General features: G+C 54.3%; 7 protein-coding genes across 7 annotated transcripts; 5 read left to right on the forward strand and 2 right to left on the reverse strand.

Annotated features, from left to right (window-relative positions):
* Window positions 1–62: 62 nt before the first annotated feature.
* CGCA056_v010568 (uncharacterized protein) lies at window positions 63–1178 on the reverse strand (the record flags this gene model as incomplete). Its single annotated transcript, XM_037325815.1, has 1 exon — window positions 63–1178. The coding sequence occupies one exon, from the start codon at window positions 1176–1178 to the stop codon at window positions 63–65; it is 1116 nt and encodes a 371-aa protein (XP_037175474.1).
* Window positions 1179–1824: 646 nt separating this feature from the next.
* Window positions 1825–4014, forward strand: sdaA (L-serine dehydratase; the record flags this gene model as incomplete). The annotated part of the gene is made up of 1 exon (XM_037325816.1): window positions 1825–4014. One exon carries the CDS (start codon window positions 1825–1827, stop codon window positions 4012–4014), a length of 2190 nt encoding a protein of 729 aa, XP_037175473.1.
* A 643-nt stretch (window positions 4015–4657) lies between these two features.
* Wwox-1 (WW domain-containing oxidoreductase) lies at window positions 4658–5665 on the reverse strand (the record flags this gene model as incomplete). Its single annotated transcript, XM_037325817.1, has 1 exon — window positions 4658–5665. The coding sequence occupies one exon, from the start codon at window positions 5663–5665 to the stop codon at window positions 4658–4660; it is 1008 nt and encodes a 335-aa protein (XP_037175760.1).
* An 816-nt stretch (window positions 5666–6481) lies between these two features.
* CGCA056_v010571 (uncharacterized protein) lies at window positions 6482–7575 on the forward strand (the record flags this gene model as incomplete). Its single annotated transcript, XM_037325818.1, has 2 exons — window positions 6482–6584; window positions 6662–7575. 2 exons carry the CDS (start codon window positions 6482–6484, stop codon window positions 7573–7575), a joined length of 1017 nt encoding a protein of 338 aa, XP_037175267.1.
* Window positions 7576–9070: 1495 nt separating this feature from the next.
* gnl-0 (Gluconolactonase) lies at window positions 9071–10724 on the forward strand (the record flags this gene model as incomplete). Its single annotated transcript, XM_037325819.1, has 8 exons — window positions 9071–9244; window positions 9295–9449; window positions 9503–9696; window positions 9751–9858; window positions 9927–10136; window positions 10202–10298; window positions 10356–10435; window positions 10513–10724. The coding sequence occupies 8 exons, from the start codon at window positions 9071–9073 to the stop codon at window positions 10722–10724; spliced, it is 1230 nt and encodes a 409-aa protein (XP_037174887.1).
* Window positions 10725–14443: 3719 nt separating this feature from the next.
* On the forward strand, window positions 14444–15385 carry CGCA056_v010573 (uncharacterized protein; the record flags this gene model as incomplete). The annotated part of the gene is made up of 2 exons (XM_037325820.1): window positions 14444–14821; window positions 14882–15385. 2 exons carry the CDS (start codon window positions 14444–14446, stop codon window positions 15383–15385), a joined length of 882 nt encoding a protein of 293 aa, XP_037174888.1.
* A 1321-nt stretch (window positions 15386–16706) lies between these two features.
* On the forward strand, window positions 16707–19507 carry CGCA056_v010574 (uncharacterized protein; the record flags this gene model as incomplete). The annotated part of the gene is made up of 2 exons (XM_037325821.1): window positions 16707–18779; window positions 18872–19507. The coding sequence occupies 2 exons, from the start codon at window positions 16707–16709 to the stop codon at window positions 19505–19507; spliced, it is 2709 nt and encodes a 902-aa protein (XP_037174891.1).
* Between the last annotated feature and the right edge of the window lie 316 nt (window positions 19508–19823).

Raw genomic sequence — 19823 nt, forward strand, 5'->3', positions numbered from 1 at the left:
TGAGTGTCATCATCGAATGATTAATATTTCATCACTATCGTATATCCAAGCGAGGCACCATCTCACGACCGGCCAAGATATCTTTTCTTCTTCTGCCTCCGTGTCGGCATAGATCTCGGTTCATCAAGGAAGAGTCCCATCATCCGACGCCAATGGAAATGCAAGGGGTTCTCCCCGAGTGGTGGCGTCCGCTCATATTTGAAGGGTGCCTCCTCTAAGAAATCCAGGGGCCCAGTGTCTGGTGTCGCGGGGTCTTGAAACCATCTCAATGATATCTCATATGTGGGCACATTTCTGAATAAGTGAAGAGGCTTAAACCATTCTTCATGAGGCATCGGGTATCGGGCGTATTGCGGGTACATCCAAATTCGAAGTTCCTTCAGTCTAGGGAGCTTGTCAGCAGCCTTCGACCAAAGGTCAAACCATTGCATCTTGGCTGTAATGGCCTCTTCATCCTCAGGGTCCATGTATGATTCTATGGAGGCAGCCCAGATGAGGTGAAGGGTGTTGATCCGAAGCAGTGATTCGGCGTTGGTCGTTTCCAAAAATCTTGAAAGGGCATCAATTCCGATGAATGAAAACGCCGTGTCATCGTACATGGAGTCGACCGCCTCCTGGTGCATGCGCCTGCAGGCGAGGAGGATGGCCAGAAAGGGGCTAAACTCCTTCACCATCGTCCGCCGCTTCATCTTATCGCCGTCACTATCGCCGATCGAATCATCCACAGGCCGCAGCACGGGCGGTTCCTCTTCACATGCCCAGTGGTTGCACCAGAGTGAAGCGTTGCGCAGTCGCCAGTCGTTGATCTCATCACGCTGTGCCATGGCCTCTGCGGTGAAGCCGCCATCTCGGCATTCCGGCGCCTGCTCCGCGGGCGGGGCTTCCAGAACGTTGGTGAGCTTGATCTCGCGGACGTCTTCGGCGTCCGGGTCCGAGATGCAAGCGCAGTGAGAGAGGGGCGCCAGCGGGGAGGGGCTGGCCTTGTAGACATGCTGCGTCGATCCGGCGGCTATCCACAAGTGCCGATAGATGTTCTGACGTATTTCGAGCGGCAGGGCGGAGAAGAAGCCGGACTGCGGCTGGGGGTTTGTTGGCATCGCTTCGGATGAGGAGCCGGGCTCGGCATCATCGTCCGTGTGCCGTGAAGCTGGTTTGTGGTACTCTTCTATCTCTGGCATCTTTCTAAAGTAAACAGACATGCGAGTAAGAAGTGAATATTGATGAAAAGAGAGAGAAACAGCAGGTAATCGATGTTGAAAGAGAGCTTGATGAGATAAGACAACGTCTGCCTGGCGTTCGATGATTCCCCCTCCACCCCCTGCATCACCTCCCCGAAAAGGCTTAACGCCGCTTACGACATCCGTCCGTCCAATTGTGACGAGGCACTCATGATGGCGAGCCAACACCATCGGTAGCAGCCCACATGCGCATGTTTTCGACACCAACGCTGCTGCATGGCCCGCAGGCGCGTGGGCTCAACGTCGCTGAAACTGTCATGAGTTCATCAAGGTTTTTCTTTCCATATAAAACGAGCAGACTATTACGTATCATCTGTCCATATCAAGCACACCTCACAAGGGTTGACCAATTCCGGCTGGATGATTGGTCAGAGTCAGGATTTCTGGGGCTGATTGCTTGTCTTACCCCAGATCCAGCACAGATCCAGGGAGAGCTCTGCTCTTATCTCCCAGGCGTACCCCAGACCGCCTTCTGTCACAGTAAAGTTCTTTTTTCGTTCGTCAGCTCTTCGTGTCTTCTTCCATACATAAAGACAGCTCGCCATTGATACTCTTCCGTCCGCCGTTGTTGATTCTTGGGAGAGCGATGAGCTGTTCATCGATCCGGCAGCTCGCCCTGCTACGTGGGGCGCCGGCTCAACGCGCTTTAACGCGGGCTGGACAGAGCGCTTTCATCGCTGGCTGCCGAGCCCCCTCGACTCTCAACACGACGATATCACGACATGCGGCGAGGCCAATCAGGTCTACAGGATGTCTGGGCATTCAATCGCAGCGATTTCTGAGCAGCACAGCTCGGAGGCGCAATGCTGCCGAAGATGAAGAGGAGACGGGGAGTTACAGCGAGGCCGACCACGAGCATGCCGTCATCTCAACCTTTGACCTGTTCTCCATCGGCATTGGTCCGTCATCTTCTCACACCGTCGGTCCGATGCGCGCTGGCAACATTTTTGTTGCTGATTTGGCAGAGGCGAATCTCTTGAACAAGGTCAACAAGATTCGGGTTTCCATTTATGGCAGTCTGGCGCTCACCGGCGAGGGCCACATGACACCCTCTGCCCTCTTGCTCGGTCTCGAGAGCGCGGATGTCGAGACAGTCGACACGGCCTACGTTCCGGAGAGATTCACTGAGATCAAGAACACGAAGAAGTTATACCTAGGGCACGGACTGGCAGACGGCAAGGGTAAGGAGGTTGACTTCGACTACGAGCGTGACTTCGTCTGGGAATGGGGTCGCAAGCTGCCAACACACAGCAACGGCATGCGCTTCACAGTCTTCGATGCGGATGGGTACGTCTTGGCGACCAACGACATGTTCAGCGTCGGCGGTGGCTTCGTTGTCAACGGCGCCTTGTCAATCAACCCCGACGTCTCATCCTCATCCTCATCCTCCGTCGCCCGCGTGGACTCGCCGGACCCGTCATCAGAGGATACTGCTGGTAGACATCCGGTGGATCTGGCAGAGAATCTCTTTTACAAGGAGATCAGACGATCCGATGCCGCGGGAGACCGTCGGACGGGCGCCGAAGTCAGGCCCGAAGTAACAGACGACGCGGCTCTTCTGGGAAACTCATCAGACAGCCTGTCGCCGATTGCATCTGAGGGAAATGGTGTCAACATCTCAGAAAACCCCGAGAATACGAGCGAGTCGGGCAGCCAGGGCCCTCGGTACCCGTTCCGAGACGCAACGAGCCTGCTCTCGCTCTGTCGCAAGCACAACCTCACAATTGCCCAGCTCGTCTACGAAAATGAAAAGAGTCACGGCTACACGGACGAGGAAATCTACCACAAGCTCTTCAAGATCTGGCAGGTGATGGACACCAGCATCTTGGAAAGCGTGCAGGCGCCGCTCGACACCAAGCTGCCGGGGTCCCTGAAGCTCCATCGGCGCGCACCCGCACTCTATCGGAGACTGACCCGAGGCTTGTATTCCACCGCCGGCCAGACGTCGCCCAACCCAAACGAGCAAAAGAGCGACGGCAAGAACATCCAGTTCATTGGTTCCTCAGGTTTGGCGGCATCGAACAAAACCCCTGCGACGATTGGCGACAGCAAGTCGAAGACGAGCGTCTGCCTCGGCCCGGGCCGAAGGTCGCCTCCGCGCGTGCTGGGCTCCCTCGACCACCCCATCACCCCGTCTCCCTCGCGCCGGACTACGTTCCCCACGATGGACTATCTCACGGTCTACGCCATCGCGGTGAATGAGACTAACGCAGCGGGCGGTCGCATCGTGACGGCGCCCACCAACGGCGCTGCCGGTATCATCCCCGCCGTGCTAAAGTACACCATCGAGTTCATCAGCGACGACCCGGAACGGGATATCCCGACGTTCCTCCTGACCGCCGCTGCCATCGGCATGCTCTACAAGCGCGGCGCAACCATCTCGGCGGCCGAGGGCGGGTGCATGGCGGAGGTCGGCGTGGCTTGTTCCATGGCCGCGGGCGCCTTCGCGGCGTGCATGGGCGCGAGCCCCGAGGCCATCGAGCAAGCTGCTGAGATCGGCATTGAGCACAACCTTGGTCTGACGTGCGATCCCATCGGCGGCCTCGTGCAGGCGCCGTGCATCGAGCGCAACGCTCTGGGTGCCATCAAGGCCATCTCCAGCGCCAACCTCGCTCTGAGCAGCGAGACGGGCACGCAGAAGGTCAGGCTGGACGACGCCATCCGCGCGATGCGTCTGACCGCTAAGGGAATGAGAAACGAATTCAAGGAGACCAGTTTGAGTGGTTTGGCGACGAGCGTGCCTTTCAACATCCCAGTCAGTGTTCCTGACTGTTGATTTTGTGCTTGATCTGGACAATGATGAATGGGAGATTTGGTTAGACTTGAAAAACTTGCAAAACAAAATGCGGGAATCATAGAATTGGGATTTTCTTTACACTGGGTTTCAACGAATTAACGGTAGATTTGGATCATACAATCGAGCTTCCACTGCTCCCAGCCGGCTCTGTCACAGGTGCTCATTCCGGCACTGCCTTTGTTTGGAGTGAAGAGTCACATAGACAAGCTTTACCTTCTTCAAAGCAGCAACGAGCAAAAATGAACGATGACAACCACGAGATTCGAACTCGTGCCTCTTTCGAGACCAGAATGCTATCCTCTTGGAGGATGAAGCGAACGCTTGAGTCTGGCGCCTTAGACCGCTCGGCCAGATTGCCCACATGCCTGATTAGGTAACACGATGTCAGAATCACCCTGCGAGGTCCACCAAGAACAGTCAGGGATGGAGACGGCCGCTAGCGAAAGAGGATCCGCTGCTGATGGGTTAATCGCATCATGCAGGTCTTACGAAAACTTTTAGAATTTAGGAAGTAACAGAGATCTATTCAGACTCGTCTACGCTGCTCAGCATGTATGTAGAGCATGGGTCTGTCACAAACATCTTGACATACACATGGGTGCCTGACAAGAATGCTTGCACCTCACTCTTTGTCCTCGAGACCAACAAGCTCCAATGAATCTTTCCACAGCCGCCCCTCGTTCTCCTCATCGTATGCCCAGGAGGCATGGTATTCACTGTCAAACTGGCCGCATCCCTCAACCTCAGGGATCGCCTCTGTACAGTTGGTGAGGTATCGACCTCCCTTATTGGCCCATTCCTTGCCAACGGCAGCCAGCACCGTAGTCGCAGCCCCCTGTTCCGGGGACTTCATCTGCTTCTTCATCTCGGGGCTGCTCAACAAAGCGTCAATCTCCGCCTTGGGGAAGTTGACGGAGAGAGGCGTGTCAATGACACCAGGGTGGAGACTCGTCGCGTGCAGGCCGCGAGACCCGTAGCGCCGCTCGATCTCGTTGGCCATGTAGATGTTGGCAGTCTTGGACTGGGCGTACGACATCATCGGCTCGTAGCCTCCCTTCTGGAAGTTGTAGTTGTCGGACGCGTTGATGCCCTTGAATCGGTGGCCGGCGGAAGCAACGTTGACGACGCGAGAGGGGAACTCCGGGGTCGATGCCGCCAGGAGAGCCGGCTTCAAGAGCTGGAAGAAGAGGAAGTGGGAGAGGTGGTTGGTGCCGAATTGCATCTCGTGGCCGTCCTTGGTGAACTCGAGAGCTTGGATGGCTGCGATTCCGGCGTTGTTGATGAGGACATTGACCTTGTCGGTCTTGGAGAGGATGGCCGCAGCGGCAGCACGGACGGAGTCCAGAGATCCTTGATCCATCTGAACGATTTCCATGCGAGACGGGTCAAGGACGTCGGCAAGGGCAGTCTTCGCCTTGGCTACGTTCCTCGCAGTGAGGAACAGCTTCGCGCCGGTGGCCGCGATTGCACGGACGGTCTCGATGCCAATCCCAGACGAAGTTCCTGTGATCACGAAGACCTTTCCGCCGAGCTTCCCTTTCAGTCCTTCGTCTTTGATGATTTGCAGGGCCGTTGGGCGGGCGTCGCCTGTTCCCTTGGGGTCGGCATGGGCTTCCGCGTAGCGGGACATATTTGAAGCTTTGACTGATTTGTATGTGGTTTAGAAGTTTTGTCGATGACAGTCCTGGAGAAAAAAATGAGATTTTTCTTATTGCTACTAATGATGATGATCTAGAATCCGAGTCAAAAGTTCGACTATGAACCGTCTTTATAGGTGCGACCAGATGGAAGCGGTATTGAGACGAAGTCTCCAAGGCCCCCACCAGATACACATCTCCAAGTTCCAAACTTCTTTCCCCACAGAGCTGTTCATTCTTGATTAGCAAACCGTCCGAATGTTGAAGCCTTCGAGTGTACCATACTCAGGGCCAGTGCTCTTGCATGAATCGCGCAAAGTCCGCCCGTTATCCCCGGAGAATCCACCATTGTCTCCAGTCTTTCACTTCTCGCCTTGCAAACACAGAACCTTTCGAATTAACGAGCATAACGAAGAACTCGGGTTGGCATCGGGCTTCTTCAGATGCCAAGGCGGCAGTGACATTTTCACAGCAACATGGCTGACCTAAACTGCCGTTTAAAGCTTAAAGAGCGGATGCTGTGGGTCCAGGTCGCCGTTCGTGATAACGTTGCCAAGCGTCCACAGCGGAGTTCTGACAAACCGGCTGACTTCAATCGCCGTTTCGGGCGAGCCGGGCTCCGGCCTGCACTCCGCCCGCCGCGTCACGTTGTCGCTGACAAACCTGGCTGACCGGTTTTCCCCTTTTTGGTTTGGCTGACCCCCATCATATCGACAGCTTCATCAACATTTTGATGGAACTGAAGCCACAAGCTGAGATTCTGATGCTAGCGAGAGTCTAGCCCGGCTGTTGTCGTCCCCGGCGCAGTGATGAGTTCGCTTGATAATCAGCCCACCGCGGGAAGCGCGCAAACCGCGGAAGACAGGAAACAGAGAAAGAGAGTACAGAACCGATTAAACCAAAGAGCACGCAGTAAGTCTGTTTGCATGCTCGAGTTGGGCTCTAGAGCTATGCGAGATCACAATGGCGGCGCTGACCGGTAGCTGCAGGGCAACGTCTCAGAACAAGTGCTGCCAATGCTACCCCAAGCCGGCGACCATTCCGAGTTGATCGCTGGCGATTGGGGGATGATGCACAGCCATATCAGGCGATAACGGCCTCAGTAGAAGAACTGGGAACTCCTCCGAGTCAGCCTACTGACTTGGGTACTTCCTCGCGGGAGCAATCATCAGACATTGAGGTCATAACCCTTGACGAGACTGACCGTGACGCTTTCTCGGTGAGGCTTGACTCGTCCCAAGCCTTCGCTACAACACTCTACGCGGATCTCTTGCTCCATCTTATTGAGCACAATGTTTTCCGAGCTTTCGTATCTAACGCCGATCTTCTCGATGTGACAACGGCAATAGCATCTCCTCGGAATCTTCCAAAAGATGGATGGCTTGCCCCACCGGTAATCTACCAAGGCGACATGCGTTGCACAATCACGTCAACCATACACCAAATCAATCCCAACATGCCCAAGTCTCTCCACCCAACTCCGGCTCAGGCAACAGACACTCATAGCTTTTGGATTAACGTGATCCCGTTTGCACGAGTCCGGGATAATCTCATTCGCTGGGAGGCTTGCTTCGATCACAACGAATTCCTCCGGGACCTCCTGGGGTCAGTGATTCGCGCAGCCGCGGCTAAGCGGCGCAGGGAAGGGGGCAGTTTATCATCATCAAATTGTCCTTTGGTCATGGAAGAATCTGCAGATGATCCATCGGCTGGAAGAAATGGCTTTGTTGTCTGGGGCGAGGCGCATGATAAGCGGAACTGGGAGGCAACCCCTGGCTTTCTCAAGAAGTGGTCGTGGGCCGTCGAGGGTTGTGACGAGATAGTTGAGATCAGTAACAACTGGAGGATTATAAGAGGTGAAGAGCCAATTGCATTGTCGTCAGGGCCTGCATGCGCCTCATAAAATTTGTTCGTTGTAGATTGAAGGCGTTTGGGTCACGCGTGTTACTTGAACGGCAAGCACTGAATGATGAAGACGTTAGATTCATATATTTACCGACCATACTCATCTTTTCATCTTCGATGAGTCGGAAGAAGTCTCTCAAAGCTCATTTTATCGTCACGAGGTTGGGCACGTTCTGGGGTCGCTGCACATAAACGGCGAGGTAACAAATATGAGCCCGGTCCAACTTGACCCTACAATTGAAAGAAGTTGACAGCTCTAACTTGTAATGGGGCTCTCACTATGAGAGATGCAGATACAACTGGTCAGCCCTATCTTGGCAGCTACAAAGACTCCCCGGAGTCTCTGCCAGCTGGAACGAATGGTCGGCATCCCACGTGGGTACACTCACCATCGCGGTGACAGACCACATCGAAACATATAACGACAAGGCCCGGGCCGAGGTTTATAGACCAATGTCACCTAAATTTTCGTAATTTTCCGGGTCGCATAGCTTATCCGCTCAAGCTTCTACCCAACGGATACCGCTGATCTTATCCGGTCATGGGCTTCATGCGGGCCGTTGGGAGAGCTGCGAGCTTGTGACAGGGGTTATGTGGAAAGCAGCTTCAACACCAAGCTGGCCTTGTAAGATCATGGGACTTGGCGTTCCAATCGATCTCCTGCGCACAGTCTTTGGGAAACGATTTAAGCAAATCGACCTGCAATCTGTGTGACGTGAAGATCTTGGTGTTTGCTTCAGTCGTTCGGAATTACGAGCGACACCGCTGAATTTGACGCCTTGGCGTTGGGTCGCACCCCGCTTGTCAATCGGTGCTGCACTCCACTATTGATGCCCGCTTGGATACAATTGAGGCTTTTGAGGTTAGCTGGGGTTGGCAACCCAGCAAGGTAGGATCTGAGTCTTTTTTCTGCTCCTTTTTCTGTCCATCTTGATACTCGGAGAAACCTATCTCAGTCCGAAATGTCAGTGGTAACTGCTGTTTTTGTGAATCGCAAAGAGCAGGGAAACACCATCGATGTCTCGTGAACTCGGCATTCTTCCCCAGACCCCGCACCCCGCATTCAAAATCCGTTCTGCATCCTGCATCCTGCGTCTTCCCCTTTCCACCCACATTGCGTCATGTGACATCGGCCAAACCCTTGTTCTAGACCGTTGAGAAAGCGGATATGCACTCCCAGGCACACACGTAATAGCTCCGAAAGGTGAGCGGACAACTGCCGCTCGGCCCATCGGGTTCGCCAGTCGATTGACCATGTTCCCTGCTCCGGTCTTCGTCCGGATGCTTGGTCGAGAGATCGACAGTCAAGCGAGATGTCCGCCCTCTACCCCTCAGGCCCCGGTCGTGATGGCTGGGAAGGCTCGGCATTGCGGGCTCGCGGAGCTCGCCGTCTTGGCAGCCGTTTATAAAAGCTCCCAGGTCGGATCGATCTGGCCAAGACTTCCGGCCCCGAGAGGTTACGCTCCCAGCTCAGCCAAGAATTCGTCAACAACATGGCTTCCTCCAGACTTGCTTCCGGCCTTGCCCTGCTGAACGGTCTTGGCCTTCTCTCGGGTGTTCGTGCGCAGTCGAACAGGACCTTGCCAGAGGCTGCTCAGATCATCGATCAAAAGAGCTTCAACGTGCTGGAGGAGGTGCTTCCTCCTTCTGAGGCCAATGCCACTACCGTGAGTCTCAATGCGCGATGTTTATCAGTCCGAGGCTAACATAATATCAGACGTTCCTCTGGCCTGGCGTCACCCAGGAGTCTCTGAAGGCCAAACCATTCCACGTCTACGATGAGGAATTCTACGACATTATCGGCACTAACCCCTCGCTGACTCTGATTGCCACTTCTGAGGTTGACCCCATCTTCCATGAAGCTGTGACATGGTGGGTCCAGAACTGTATTATTGCTAGTAAAAGCCCGAGACTGATGGTTGCAGGTATCCTCCCACGGAAGAGGTATTTTTCGTCCAGAACGCCGGTTCTCCCGATGCTGGAACTGGTCTGAACAAGTCCTCCATCGTTCAAAAGATCTCCCTTGCGGATGCCGAGGCTTTGAGAAACGGCACTCTCGGCACGGAGGAGGTTACAGTTCACGTTGTCTCTTCCAACCCTCAGGTGATCAACCCGAACGGTAAGTCTTTCACATCGATTCATCATTCGCGCATCAGAGACTAATGCAACCTAGGCGGAACCAACTACAACGGCAACATCATCTTTGCCGGCGAGGGACAGGGAGACCGCATCCCCTCTGCTTTGTACCTCATGAACCCTCTTGAGCCGTACAACACGACCTGTATGTGATCAACGTCACCCATCAAATCAGCCTGAGTGACAGCCTTAACTGAGCCCCATTCCTGCTAGTGCTCGTCAACAACTTCTTCGGCAGACAGTTCAACTCCCTTAATGACGTGGCCGTCAACCCCAAGAACAAGGACATCTACTTCACCGACACCCTGTACGGTTACTACCAATACTTCCGCCCTGAACCTGGCATGCGGAACCAGGTCTACCGCCTGAACCCTACCACTGGTGCTCTTACCGTTGTCGCTGATGACTTCGTTCTGCCCAACGGTGAGCTTCCCCTGCCACTTACACCTTTTGATGATTGCGCATGATTTCTGACTGCTTGCGTACAGGCCTCACCTTTTCTCCTGAGGGTGACTACGCCTACGTCACGGACACCGGTATCAGCCGCGCTCTCTTCGGCATGAACCTGACTCAGCCTGCATCAATGTAAGTCATCATGATTCCCGCTGCCTGCCTCATCATCGACTCACGCCTACATCACAGTTATCGATTCGATGTCAAGGAGGACGGCACCCTCGAGAACCGAAAGACCTTCGCCTATGTCCACGCTCGGGTCCCCGATGGTAAGTTTCCTTGGATCTGGCGCCAAAGCCGTCAACAAGTCAGTGCATGAACCCCGCAACTGACGAAAAACCCACAGGCATCCACACGGATTCCAAGGGCAACGTCTACGCCGGATGCAATGACGGCGTGCACGTCTGGAACCCCTCTGGAAAGCTTCTTGGAAAGATCTATACCGGAATCGTCGCTGCGAACTTCCAGTTCGCCGGCGATGGTCGCATGATTATCATGGGCAAGACGAATCTGTTCTACGCTACACTTGCGGCCTCGGGTGCCCCACTGTATTTCTAGATGGTCTGACTTTGATTAACACAATTTCACTCGTTCACCGTTTTGAAGATTGAAGGCTGAGATATTGAATACGCTTGGCAGAATTAAGGAAAACCAAATGAAAGTAGATTGTCGGGAACTAGGAATGAATAGAGTTAGAGAAGAAAGACAATCAGCAAACGATAGTATGGCCTTTGTCCTCTACCAGAGTTTTAATTAGGTTGCTCCTAATGTACTCGGTTGACACAGGCGGCCTTACAGCTGTTAAGAACGCTTGAAGGTAGATATTAAAAAGAGTTGTCTCAGTGATTCAAACTTTTAATAGTGAAGGTGTTGAAGGTGCTATTGGGGGAGGCAAACTACTGCCATTCGTCCCCATCCCGCCGTACTTGCTGCCGCATTGCTAAGAAACCTGTAGTCTACTTGAGGTGTGCAGCAATGTGTGATGCTCTTACTATCTCCTACTTCTTCTTGGTAGCTTCAAGCAGCTTTTCGCCAGTGTATTGCTTGTATCGAATATGCTTGACTTCTTTGAAACGTGAAATTGCCAGAATGGTTGCGGGGTCGAAAAGCCCATGATATGTCGGTACAACCTCCTTCGGATTGTCTGCATACGATACTGCGATTGCTTGTGTCAAAGAGCCTCGAGCATCTGGTTGTTGTAGCAGGTCGCATACACGCTGGAGATGGGCGTCGAATTCCTCCTTGGTCATCAGGGCCGGGTTGATAATGTAGACGTCCTCGATGATTCGGTCACCGCGTCTGAATTTCTGGAGTTTGCCGAATGTTCTTAATTGTAACCAGGCATGTTCAAATGTGTCCAACCTCCGTTTCGGCGACACATATGCCTGAGAGCTTTGGCACATGGGCGTTACTGTGGGTGGGCATATTATGGTGTGACAGTCGAAGTCAATGAGCTCGCGGTAAGCGTACTCCGAAATCGACATGCCGACAGAGAGGCTAATGAAGCTATGGGTCCCATTCAAAGCTTCAAATCGCCGAGGCATCAAAGGAGCCAGGAAATATGATATCCAAGCTAACTGACGAAAGATCCAACCCAGTGTCAGTATATCAACTTGTTCCATCATTGTTTCTGAAAGTTTGAGGTAAATGCTGGAAGAAGGTACTTTGAATATATAACTTGATGTATGAGGAGAAGTGCTTGGAATTGCCAAAGAGCCTCCAAAGTAATACGTGCCTCTTCTTGTAAATTTGTTGTTTTTAATTATCTCCGATCCGTACCAGGACAATCTGCGTCACACCTTTGCAGTTGACGGGGGGCCCATTTCTTGTGGACGGCCAAACATTCATCTCTTTCCTGCCAACTGTCTATTTCAGGTTTCAAGAAGAAGCCAGCAGGGTATACAGATGAGTTTGAGTTCTGGGACCGATGAGACAGCTCTTCGCCAGCTCTGTGGTGGCTTCTTGAAGCGGTGTCTTAACGTCCTAAAAACGTTCCCAGCTTGGGAATGGGCCAAGGGGCGTTCAGTGGTAGGCCGTCTGGCCCAGAATTTGGATCCTTGTGCCATTCCAGTCTGAATCCTGGTAACGGCAGCTAGTAGCGAAGTGTCCCATCCCAGGAAAACTGAGAAATGGGAATACGTAAGCAAGTAAACCAGTGTCTTCTAAAAGTCCAGGGAAAACCGGTATCTCAAAGTGATTCCACAAAAGTCTGCTTGTGGTAAAATGGCCTTCATGGCCAGCAGGGTAGTGAGGAGTCTGAGGACCTTGGTAACTCTGGCCTGTAGTATACACTAAGCCACCAGCAAGACCAATGCCCGGTTGTCAAATAATTCCGGGCAGATTTATTAATAAATTTGAATCCTCAGAAGATTAACAATTACTGGAATCGATTTCCACCCACCCTTAGATTGAGCCACTCCGCTGGCTTATTACCTTTGGACCTCTTCTCACCATATGTCATCACCGCACAATGGTAAATTCTTTGGCTAATATGACCACCGGCGAGATGACTTGCCGCATCGGTGACTCGGAATGGTTGTGGCCACGCGTCTTGTGGTCACGCATCACTTCCTTATGGGGGTTTCTCAACACCTTTTTCGCGCGCATTATCATCTCACTCGCACGCACCAGCATGTCACATTTCCCTTCACAACCCATCCTCGCTCTGCTGCGATGGATAGTAGCCACGTCACACATTCCAGAACTTTTACGGGTCAAATCCAACAACAAAGACTGCGTATCAAGGTCCCCGTATGGCATCTGTCTTGTGGAGCTTCTTTTACTGGGCATTTTACTCATCTTTGGCCTACGCTTTGCCATTTCTACCACAAGATTGCCTACCTTTCAACGCACTTCTGAGGCTTATGCTTTCATCTATTTCATCGGCATTGGCTGTCCTGGCCTGTGGTTGGCCATCCTGTGGTGGTCCTGTCTGGTTACCTGAACTAGGCAGCCCACGTATATGAGAAATCTAGGAATCCATTATCGAGTAAGAGACACTATTTATCACCTCTTTGCGACCTATTCAAGCTAACCTTCGGACTCCTAAACTATTCAGTTTGATCTTGGGTGCAGGAAGATGTGCTGCGCTCAATCTCACGAGTTCCTCATAAGATTCAACACAAGATGGCATAAAAGTGTGTGTACAGGTCAATAATTCCAGGCACATGGCACATAGATATCTCTGGAACAGAGCCGTTCAAGTTCTCAGGTGTAGGTAGGCTAGGTCACTCTCAGAAAGCAATTATTCACGATTTCACCTCCGTGGGCGGGCTTCTCGATCTCAAGAATCTAGAGGCGTCGTGCCATAGGAGTACATACAGTCTGAACATGGCTGCTATCCTACGCTGTCGTCTGCCTGTCTTTGGTCGACCGTTGGGAATTCGTATCAAATCCAATTCAGCGGCTTTTTCCAATTCGGGCGTTGAAACACTGTTCCTAGCCAGCTACAAACTTCAGGCGGCCATAAATTTGCGCTATGAACCCAATAATGCCTGTAAAGGCCGGATTCCCTTATATTTGGCCAATTCAACCAAAAGTCATTTGTGGAAGCATTTCAACGTGATCATGGATATCAATTGTGGTAAACTTAGGAAACCCACGTTTTGGTGAGGTCCGTCACCGACATCAGCTTTCTCGCTCGCGGGCCCGAAATGCGCCTGTAGAGCCATTTGTAAATGCATTTCGAGAATAACCGGAACCAGTATGATGTCGAAAGAAAGCGGATTCACGACAAAGATCTCAAGAGTCGAGCAAATTCACATTCTGACGCTTGCTATCGGCACTGAAGGTACCGTAATGCAAAGATGCCTCGATCAGCACCAGCCATTTCCAAATGGCGGCGAAAAATGGCATCGACTTCGCTGGAAAGATAATCATTTGATTGAAATTGAAGTCGAGGTTTGGAAATGCATCGAAGAACCGGAGTTTGCAATGCTGCCTTTCAATGATTGGCGACTCACTCATTTTCAGCTCGGCTCTGTTGGCTGGCAGTGGACCGTTGGTGGCTGGCGCTCCCGACAAGCTATGCGCTACCAAATGATCGTCGCGACCGCGGGGTTCCCCAAAGTTGAACAAGGCATTCCCTGCGGATTGGAGTGGGCTTGTCAACATCGCTGTCCAATCAGAGAACGCCGCGTCGGATGACGTAGGCAGCCATTTGCGCATTCATTTCCAGCGAGAGTCGCGTCCAAGCGATTGCAGGAACAACTTCGAACTTTAAATCGACGACGACCTCGTTTCTATTACACACCTCGAGCCTGACGGCCGATACAAAAATGCCAGAATCACAGCAATCGGCGTGGTCATCACGCGTCGATGTCGTTCTTCGCCCTGTCGAGCGACCGGTCAGCTACCTAACGCGCGCCGGCATCGCCGCATCGTACCCTCTGCGCGGTATCTGGTACTTCCTGCGAAACAAGGAGTTCTACCCGCTCTTCCTCAGCCGATTGCTACCGCTATCCATCATATCCTTCCTGGTATACTTCATACTCTTCACGTTTGCCTTCCTGCCGCAATTCGCGTTCTTGGCCATCTTCCACGGCTGGGGCGCCTGGGTCAACGCCGTGGTGCTGGTCCTCGGAGAGGGAGTCGTGATTATCCAGGGTCTGTTTGAGGGCTTCTTTGTCGACGAATGCCGAGTCGATGTCTTCGATGTGAGTCGTCCACGCAAGCCAAAACGAGTATTTCCAAGCAAAACTAACGATGCGTGCTAGGCCACCCTCGTCAAGGAGTCACATACCGAGCTCGTTGCCCCGCACCGAATTCTCTTCCCCGACGCCCCGACCGCAGTCAAGATGCTTGGCAAGCCAACGACCTCTGCCATCTACACGCCCTGGAGCATGGTCCAGATAATCGAACTGATCATCTTCCTCCCCCTCAACTTCATCCCGGTGGTCGGCACGCCGGCGTTCATCATCATCACGGGCACGAGACTGGGCAAGCTTGCCCACTACAGATGGTTCCAGCTGCGGGGCCTGAGCAAGAAGGAGTCGAAGAGGGAGATATCGTCGAGGACATGGGAGTACGTGTGGTTCGGCACGGTGGCTATGCTTCTTGAGCTTGTGCCGGTGCTGTCCTTTTTCTTCCTGCTCACAACGTCGGCGGGCGCGGCACTCTGGGCGGCGAGAATGGAGGACGAGAAGAGGAGGGAGGCCGTGGAGAGCTTGGTTGGAGAGCCGTTGCCGCCGCCGCCTCCCTACGAGGATGACCCGGTCTAGACTGGAGAAGTGCATTCCTTATTTCGATTAACAGCAAGCAAGCAATCAATTGACTTCCATTCAACCTCTACCACAGCCCTCCTGCAGCCATTCTGTGCTCGCCCACCTCATCGGCGGCGTCATCGCCAGTCACTCACCAAACCCCGGACCACCGGACTTCTGCTGCCTCCCTCCTTCCTCCACGACGTGACCCGCCCTTACCAAAAGCGTTTTCTTCTCCTTCCATCTCTCTTCCTGCCTTGGCGCCTCATTCCTTCTTCCTTCATACCATGGCCAGATTCCAGCCTGTTCCATGGCTGACAAGGAAGTGGGGAGCAGCTCTTTCCTGGGAAGGCACCGGACTTGTCTCCTTGCCAGCTTGACTTGGATACAGTGCATGTGCCTCGCCGCGGCTGCCACCCCGACCAACCTGTTTCCCTTTGCACACCTCCTTCCTGCCCGCTTCTCTTGCGATACGGCGAGTCCGTGGGACTGGTGAGGCGAGGACCTTCCCACGGAAGTCGAGCCTTCCCTCAACAACTGTTCAACTTGCGGAAGGCAACGACCACTCTTGCCCCACTGGTTTCGAAACCAGGCCACCTGACTGACCGAACGATTCCAGGCGGTTCTGTTCACAGTCACATGAAGCAACAGGTACTTGCCAACCTTTTCCGGAGAGCAGTTGCAATCCTCAATGGGCAGTTGCATGGTCAGACCGGCGAGGACTTCATGTGCCTCTGGAGGACGCCATATTCTGCCGCATTTGATCATGACCGATGGCTAGGACATATCTGCTGTGGACGAAGTGCTCCCTCCCCAAGTATGCTCGTCTCCATCGGCTCTTCACTGGCCTGCAAAGTATATGATTGTGTGCTCTGGCTTTCGTTGCTGTTTGACATGATGCCCAACCTTCTTTTCTCCTTCCATGAGCTGGTGCTTGCCCGGCTCTTGTCCCTCGTATGCCCCGCCGTGCCTTCCATACTTACAGAGCATGAGGCTGGCAACTGCAGTGTGCATGCCTGCCATCTACTCCTCCCGTGACCCGGAAACTTCCTTCCCAGAACTTCAAACTGCAAGATCGAGGAAGGAGGTCCCTCCTACCTGTGCCTCTGCCTCTGCCCCTCGATCAGTCCCCTCCCCTCCATCTATTTAAACCCCCCCTCTCTCTCCCATCATCCTCCGACTTCTTCTCTTCTTCATCCCATCCTTCATTTCTGGCGCCCGCCCTCGTTTGTCTCTGTCTTTTCTGTCGTCTTTGTCCTTTGTCTTCGTCCTTTGGCGTCCTTCCTCGTCCTTCGTCGTCCTTTAGCGTCCTTCAGCGTCCTTCAGCGTCTCCGTCGACATGCGAGCCCGAGTCATCGGCGGCCTCGCGGCCTTGGGCGTTGCCCTGGCCTCAACCTGCCCTATCCTCACGCAGACCGTCTACATCCCCGTCGTTGCCCAGCCCACTTCTCTTCCTCCTACTACCATCACCATTGACGCCTACACCCCTCCTGCTGGCGGCTCTCAGTACACAGGCCCCAAGCCCTGGGAGTCTGGCCCCATCATCACGTCCACTGTCTACATCGCTCCCACTCCCGACTCCTCAATCGCCAGCATCCCCGGCAACGTTGATGGCAATCCTCCTGCAACCACCCTCCCTGGCGGCCAACTTACCCCCGGCGCTCCAGGAGGCAGTGGTCAAGGAACAACGACAGTCTACACGTTCCCTGCTGGACAGACTCCTCCTTCTTTCCCCTGGAACCCAACGGACCCTGGCACCAACTCTGATGGCGTCGTTGTCTTCAGCACCACTCTGTACAACACCAGACCTGGATCAGGAGGCACTCCAACTGTCGACACTCTCGTTACTTGTTTCACCGTCACCTTTCCCTCTGCGACGGACTCTGGCAATACCCCTGGGGCTCCCGTTGGCGGTGGCTCTGTTAGCACCGTTGTCGTTCCCACAATGGTCCCAGGCCCTGATGGCAGTCTCTCCTACTCTCTTCAGACGCTTCTTTCTTCATTCCCTCCGGGCGTTGGCAATGGTGTTCCACCTGCTACCGTCGTTACCACCACCTACACTATGCCGGCAGGTGCTCAGGACCCCACGGCAGGCACTCCTGTTATCGCCACTCTCACTCTCACATTCCCTCAACCTCCTGCGACTGGCGGCTTACAGCCTCCGGCATCTCCTGGCGTTCCTGGCTCTGCCCCGTCTGGCCCTGCTACCGTCACTGTCATTCAGCCTCCTGGCGTTCCTGGCCCTGCCCCGTCTGACCCTGCCACCGTCACTGTCATTCAACCTCCTGGCATTCCTGGTTCTTCCCCATCTGGCCCTGCCACGATCACTGTCATCCAGCCGAACCCCTCGTCTCCTGGCATTTCCGGACCAGCTGTTCCTGTCGGCCCTTCCACTATCACCGTCATTCAGCCCAGCGCCTCTTCTCCATCTGGCTCAATTGTCACCGTCTTCATGACCTCTGACACCCCTCCTGCCGGGGGTGTTCCGGGCGGCCCTGGTTCCATCTTGAGTCAGACTGTCTCTCCGAGCGACTCCATTCCTGGTGGCTATGGCGACTCCTCTCCTTCAGCTGGCGTTCCTTCTGCGATCACAACAACCCTTTCAGCTGGCTCAGATGCTGGCTCCGGCTCTCAGGATCCCGCTGGCGCAGCACCTGTGACGGTCACTGTTCCTGCTGGCTCTGCTCCCGGCAGCATTCTTGGAGGATACAGCGACCCAGGGCAAGTAACTGCTTCTCCAGGTCCTCTCGGCTCTCCCTCTGTGGTCACATTGTGGCCCACTGCCCAGACCGATGCGGCCGCACCTGCTGCTCCAACTGACGCTGCCACTGCCGTTGGCTCTGCTCAGCCTGGCGCAGCGAGCACCAGCTCTTGCACATCAACTCTCACACCGCAGCCGACCCCGACGGCAGTCAGCTCCATGGAACCCATCTCGGCAAAACCCAGCCCACCGGTTCCAAGCTCGACAGAGACGAGCTCTTCTCTGCTCACAAGCACACTGGTCAACGTCATTTCGGAAGCCACAACCACCTACTCTTTCCCATTCGAGTCCCTGGTCACTTCCATCTCGGTCATCACTGTGAGCCCGGCAGACCCCGGCAACGCCGCGGGTGGCAGCCCTCCCAGCGCCAGTACCAGCGCCAGTACGAGTGCCAGTGCCAGTGCCAGCGCCAGCGTCATTGTGAGTGCAAGCACCATTGCCAGCACCGTGGTTGCCAGCGCCGGCGGCAACGTCCAGAGCTCGCTGGTTCTCAGCACCCTGGTCCAGGTAATTACGACCACGCCAACCCCCACGGCAGGAGCTGCCCTCGAGCGTCGTGCCTTCCAGAAGCGCCAGAACGCAACTGCCCCCATTTCGGCGGCGACCCCCATGTGCACGGGTACCACAGAGGTTGGGACGCTGTCATTGGACGTAAGTTTCTTCCTTGTCTCCATCGTCGTCCGGCGTCGTCTTTGTCGCCATTGTCGTCCGGCGTCCTTGGCCATTGCTGACAAGACTTGCAGTTTGATGACCTCTCGGTTGGCCCCGTCTACAACCCCTACCACCGCTTCTGGTTCTCGAAGGGGTTCCTCGTCGGTCCTCCCCCATCGGACCCGTACCTGCCCTCCTCTGGCGGCCGCCTCGTCGAGTTCGTGCCTCCCATGCTCTCCAACACCACTGGATTCTCCGGAGACACCGCTCAGATTGGCATGGGCAAGACGGCATCATCTCCGTGCTTCCAATTCGACTTCTACGGCATCAATCTCGGCTGCGACTCTCGCATCGCCGGCCAGCTCTGTGAGTTCACGTTCACGGGCTACCAGTGGAACGCTACACAGAGCAACGAGACGGAGTTCGCCAGCCAGACTGCCTGGGTGCCTTCCTGCCCTGCGATGAAGGAGTGCCCTCTCACCGTTTTCAAGGCCACTGGCTTCTCTGGTCTGAGCTCCATCACCGTCACACTTCGCGTGGATGGCCAGCCTCGCACCTGGTGGGCCGACGACCTTCTTGTCGGCTGGAGCAAGAACGACTGCGAGTCCGCTGCCTGTCGCCAGCAGACTGGAGTGGACGCTGTCACCATCGACAATGGCCCGGTCTGGTACTGGACGTCGCTGGGCATGAGGCTTTTGAAGCCGTCTCGGGTCAGCAAGCACCTTTGATCTCGCGGGAGGATGATTGATACGACTCTGTAGTGATGATGTGAAGGATTTCTTGGGAGACTCGCGAAAGTCGGAACATGAGAAAGGAGGAAATGGGCCAAATGCACCTACCTGATGTATGTTACTAGCATGTCAAATGAATTGTTTTGGAGGTCCATCGCTTCTGCCGTCTCTTTTCTTCGTCGTCCTTCGTCGTCCCGCTTCGTCCTTCGTCGTCCCGCTTCGTCCCGCTTCGTCATCCTGCTTCGTCGTCCTGCTTCGTCATCCTGTTCTTCGTCCTCCTTCGTCTTCCTGCTTCGTCTTCCTCTCTCGCCGC

This window comes from Colletotrichum aenigma, assembly GCF_013390185.1.
Source record: "Colletotrichum aenigma strain Cg56 chromosome Unknown KSG_Cg56_contig07, whole genome shotgun sequence".
Lineage (NCBI taxonomy): Eukaryota > Fungi > Ascomycota > Sordariomycetes > Glomerellales > Glomerellaceae > Colletotrichum > Colletotrichum aenigma.